The 5008-nt window shown below is 41.3% G+C and overlaps 1 protein-coding gene across 1 annotated transcript in view; it reads right to left on the bottom strand.

Annotated features, from left to right (window-relative positions):
* Window positions 1–310: 310 nt before the first annotated feature.
* Window positions 311–5008, bottom strand: part of ELMOD1 (ELMO/CED-12 domain containing 1) — a 19647-nt gene continuing 14949 nt past the window's right edge. The window contains exon 10 of the mRNA XM_010292209.1: window positions 311–1701. Within this exon, the coding sequence (XP_010290511.1) occupies window positions 1529–1701 (173 nt within the window). The 3' untranslated portion in view covers window positions 311–1528. The remainder of the gene's footprint in view (window positions 1702–5008) is intronic.

Below are 5008 nucleotides of genomic sequence, written 5' to 3'. Positions count from 1 at the left end.
GCAAGTTTCCAGCCCTGCAGAGAAGCCCCGATCCCCACTGCACATTTGAGCACAGAAATGAGAAGACTTAAATCCCCAAAGGAGTTTTCCAAGAACTTTAACCACTGCCATTGCTTTATTTTTTACTTATGAAGTGATGCCCCAAGCTGTAACTTGAAATGGTATAAAGAACCTGATCCGAGGAAGTTCAGATCACTCTTCAGATTAGGGAAGTACCACAAAGCTGCTACATCCCCTTTTACCTGATCTATTCAAGTAAAATAGTTTTCATCTGTACTACTGCGTATCTCAGAAATAAAACCCACAGCGCTTCAGTTTAGAATGACATATAATTTATTTGTATAATTCACAAGTAGCTGGACACTACTCAAGTTTAATCTCCATATGCAAGTGATTTACACAAACATGTAATACTAAAATTGATTGCTTAGAAGGTAAAAAATACCATGGGTATGAAATGCCATGGTAGATGCTGTTCAATATACTACACAAGCTTAGTGTCAGACACTTTTACTCATTTATGTTTTTAGAAAAAAAGGCAGTTTGCCATTTTAAATTTTTTTATAAGTAGTCTGGGAAACTCAAGTTGGTTTTGCTCTAAACCTTCTAATGAATTATTGCCCCAGATCTTAGGAACTGAATTGACAACCAAAGCAACATTTTCAGTAGTTCAAAAAAAAATTTTTTTTTTGCTCCCCTGAATTCACCAAGCACAACATGACCAAATCACATTGCCTGCCAACACGTGACACAGAATACTAATCCCCATATAATTAAAGGAATGTGCAGGAATTTAGACCATGCTTCAGCATGGTGGTGGTGGTGACAACAGCCTGATGATGTAATTTTTGGCCCCTGCCAATATCCAGTAGTTGTGAGTGTGTTTGCAGTTCACCTGTGACTGTATTAGCATCACCAGACCATTTGGTATTCATGCAGCTGTGGAGTCTCATTGTAATTCTGCATAAACTTTTCTCACTGAAACTTGTAGCTCATAAGCCTCATTAGTTCTGCATTAAGCATATATGGCCGCATGGAGATAACTGGACTTTAATATGTTTGCCTGCATCAGATTAAATTACACACATTATTTTCTAGATGAGGTCCAAACATATATTTTGCTTGAAATGCCAGTAGTTATCTTAAAACACACCAAGAAGTTAAAAAGCTTTCACGATACAAGATCCAGCTACTTATTCCACATATACAAAAACACAGCTAGAGAAATACAATTCAATTGTCAATGCTGAATTATGAGGAAAGTCTAAAAAAATAGAAAAACTCTGATACATGGACATCAATTCAGAACGTAACACTGCATAATGCCGCAATATGAGCACCCATTTCCAATGAGCAATCCCCAGCATGAGAAGCCTAAGGGGATCTACTACGTGTGACAAAAATAGATGAATACTGCACCAAAAACATGCATACAATCGCCATGGTCATTCAGTATGCTAGTGATGGTCTAGCTAGTGATCTAACACAAGAGTGAGGCAGTGTTTCCAAATAAAAATCAAGTGAGTAACTACATATTGATTAAATTTTCTGACGCAGCAAAATGAGGGCACAGAGCCATCTCTGGATTCTGAAGCTGTTTCAAGATTTGCTTGTGGAATTTCTCTCTGACACGATTGAACTCCATTATGTCCAGTGGATCCTCTTCAATCCAGAATTTGTGGAATTCATGCATTAAGTAGCCTACAAAATAATAAAAAGGGAGAAGTTGAGATAAATACAATATGTAAAGCCCACATACAAAATTAGAAAAAAACCTGCTATTAACAATTATGATTTACACAGAGAATCCTGGTCACTGAAGTCTGACACCTCACAACACTACGCAGGGACAAGACAAAACCTATTTTGGACAAACCCAAAGTTTAATGAGCACTATACATCAGCAGAACTTCTCACAATAAATACAACAAATCACTAGTTGTCTTGACATATGGATACATGAACTAAAACATTAAACTAATGAGTATAAAAGCAGGGGAAGATGCTGCTGACGCTGCTCCACCAGCCTTTTGTTTATATTCAAGTTCTGCCTCACAGATATTTCCTCATGGGAATGTTGCTTACTCTCCACTCAAAAAGAACATGCTCATAAGTGACATAGTAACGATCACCTCTTTCTGTATTAACACCTCCTCCTCATGCACAATTTTACCTCGTGTGCATGACCTTGCCGGAAATGCTCCTGAAGAGAAGAATGAAAAGGTGATACACAGAACCACTAGCTTTGGTAAGATATCCCTGTTATAGGAAGGACCTTGATTCCGAAGTGGGTTTAATATACAAGCTCTGATTAAGGCCTTTACCCTCTCAGTTCTGTGCCGTCCTTGGACTCAAACAGTTTCACTGACAGGAAAAGGACTAGATGACCTTGAAAGGTCCCTTCATACCCAAAGATTCTATGATTCTATGAAAAATGTTACAGCCAGCACCAGGACTTCAATAAACTGGACCCAACCTCTTGATCCCAACTTCCACAGCAGACGAACCATTGAGGAATTATAATCTTTCATCCCAACACAGCAAAAATGTGCAAGTAAGTTTTCTGTATTCCAGAAAGTGAGGCCATTTTTTTGTAAAAAAGGATTAATTGCTTTTATCCATTTATTTCTATTGTATGGCAATCACAGCACACATACTTCTAACTTAGATTTCACGGTATATTTGCACAGTGATTATTTTTCCCCCACCATCGATTTGAGAAACTTCATTCAAAAGGTACTTTAAGAACCTTTAAGAACCTTCAAATCTCTTCTATATATTCCAACAGGCACAGCCTGTTTCATTCCAAGAGATATTACTTTCAAAGAAAAGATCAGTAAAACCCCTTTAAAAAAAAAAAAACACAAAACAACCCTATATAAAGTGTACAACATTGTTAGATCTTCATCCCCCAAAATCTAGGAGATTTCCAAGAGGTACCTTCTGTACTTCAGCGGTGACTGTGTTGAGCATGCCACTGAGCAATGCAATTTCATGCATTGCTTGTACGTTCAGAGAATGCAACAGAGCCCAAGAGCAGTGGGACAAATGCAATTCTCAGCTTCACGTGTGTCCCCATGGCCTGAGGGAGTAGAAGGGTGCAAATGAGATGACATGGTGGATCAGCATTTAGGAGGTCCATGCAAGTACAACCGTTGTGTTCCTCTACTAGTCAGGCAGCCTGTAGGCATCTGATGCAGCATAATGGTGTCTATATTTGAAGGAAATTTGAAGAAAACCTAGGATGACTGCAGTAGGGAGAGGAGAGGAGCAAAGCTGCAAGAGCATAAGAGCAAGGATTTGTCAGACTCAAACAGATGATTTCCGCATGAATTGTTTTTGCTCCAGGAAAGTTTGTCTGTTGATGGGATCAAGTGCACCCTCAGCAAGTCTGCAGATGACACCAAGCTGAGTGGTGCCGTTGACACACCTGAGGGACAGGATGCCATCCAGAGGGACCTGGATAAGCTGGAGAAGCAGGCCCATGTGAACTTCATGAGGTTCAACAAGGCCAAGGGCAGGGTCCTGCACCTAGCCCCCGGTATCAGTGCAGGCTGGGGGATGAAGGGATCAAGAGCAGCCCTGCTGAGAAGGGCTTGGGGGGACTGGTGGATGAAAAGCTGCACATGAGCCGGCAACATGTGCTTGCAGCCCAGAAGGCCAATCATCTCCGGGGTTGCATCCAAAGCAGCATGGCCAGCAGGTTGAGGGACATGATTCTGCCACTCTACTCCGCTCTTGTGACACCCCACCTGGAGTCCTGCGTTCAGCTCTGGAGCCCTCAGCACAGGAAAGACATGGACCTGTTGGAGCAGGTCCAGAGGAGGCCACAAAAATGCTCAGAGGGATGGAACACCTCTTCTCTGAGGACAGGCTGAGAGAGTTGGAGTTGTTCAGCCTGGAGAAGAGGAGGCCTTCCAGTACTTCAAGCGGGCTTATCAGAAAGATGGGGACAGACTTTTTAGCAGGGCCTGTAGTGTTAGGACATTCAAAGTCAGGTTGGACAGGGCAAATCCGAGTGGAGAGAGGCCTCGAGCAACCTGCTCTAGTTGAAGATGTCCCTGCTCACTGCAGGGGGATTGGACTAAATGACGTTTAAAGGCCCCTTCCAACCCAAACTGTTCTATGGTTCTATGATTTCCATAAAATAAAGTCCATTTGATAACCTCAAGTTTTTCCTAGGATCGCAGGCAGTGTTGTAGGAACATCCACCACCTTTACTGGCCCATTACTACACCAGATACCCATGCAAGTTTTATCCCACTTCAGAAGTCATATACGCATGGGCTGTACAGGGAAGAGCTGTCAAAAATCAGCTCTCCCTCCTGCATTTTCATGATAGACTGGCCACACTGGTCAGCAGACACACTGGTCCTGGGACACAGTCACAGGTTTAGCCAGCAGAACAGTCCGTCTTGCAGCCAAGACTTTGCCAGTATCAACAAGACACTGTAAAGGTACTAAAACAAGTCTCTTCCCCCTGCTAAATTCAGTGGTGGGGGATTTTAGATGTGGCAAAAAAACAGAACCAAGAATAGGATATGAAAATACGGGAGCCAAACCAATCATACTAGAGACATCCATTCACATACCTATGGGCACATCAGGAATTTGGTAAAAAGAGTAACCCTTCCAATGAAAACATAACCTGAAGATGCGTAAGTGGATATTTAGGTAGATAATTATCTGTATTTTTTTATTTATCAAGTCAATGACTACTGAAGACAAAAAGCCTAGCTGCTAAACTGCCCAGAGCTCCTATCAGCCAGCCTATCTAGGGCAGCAGCCCAGAAACCATGACAAAAGGGAAAGCTCTGCTACAGTATATCTGCCCACATAAGATTTTGGGTTAATGAGTCTTATTAAATAGCATCCTTGTTCTGAAAAGATATTAATACATTCAATCATACTACTTAAAAAGATGCACAGAACAGTAATATTTGCATTTATACAATTAAACAATAAAGTATTATACCTGCAAAACCAAAAAATTTGTTACCTAAATAGC

The sequence above is a fragment of the Phaethon lepturus genome, unplaced genomic scaffold, assembly GCF_000687285.1.
Source record: "Phaethon lepturus isolate BGI_N335 unplaced genomic scaffold, ASM68728v1 scaffold12978, whole genome shotgun sequence".
NCBI classification, from domain to species: domain Eukaryota; kingdom Metazoa; phylum Chordata; class Aves; order Phaethontiformes; family Phaethontidae; genus Phaethon; species Phaethon lepturus.
The sequence above is the reverse complement of the archived record's forward strand: the minus strand, read 5'-3'. Positions and strand labels throughout refer to the sequence as shown.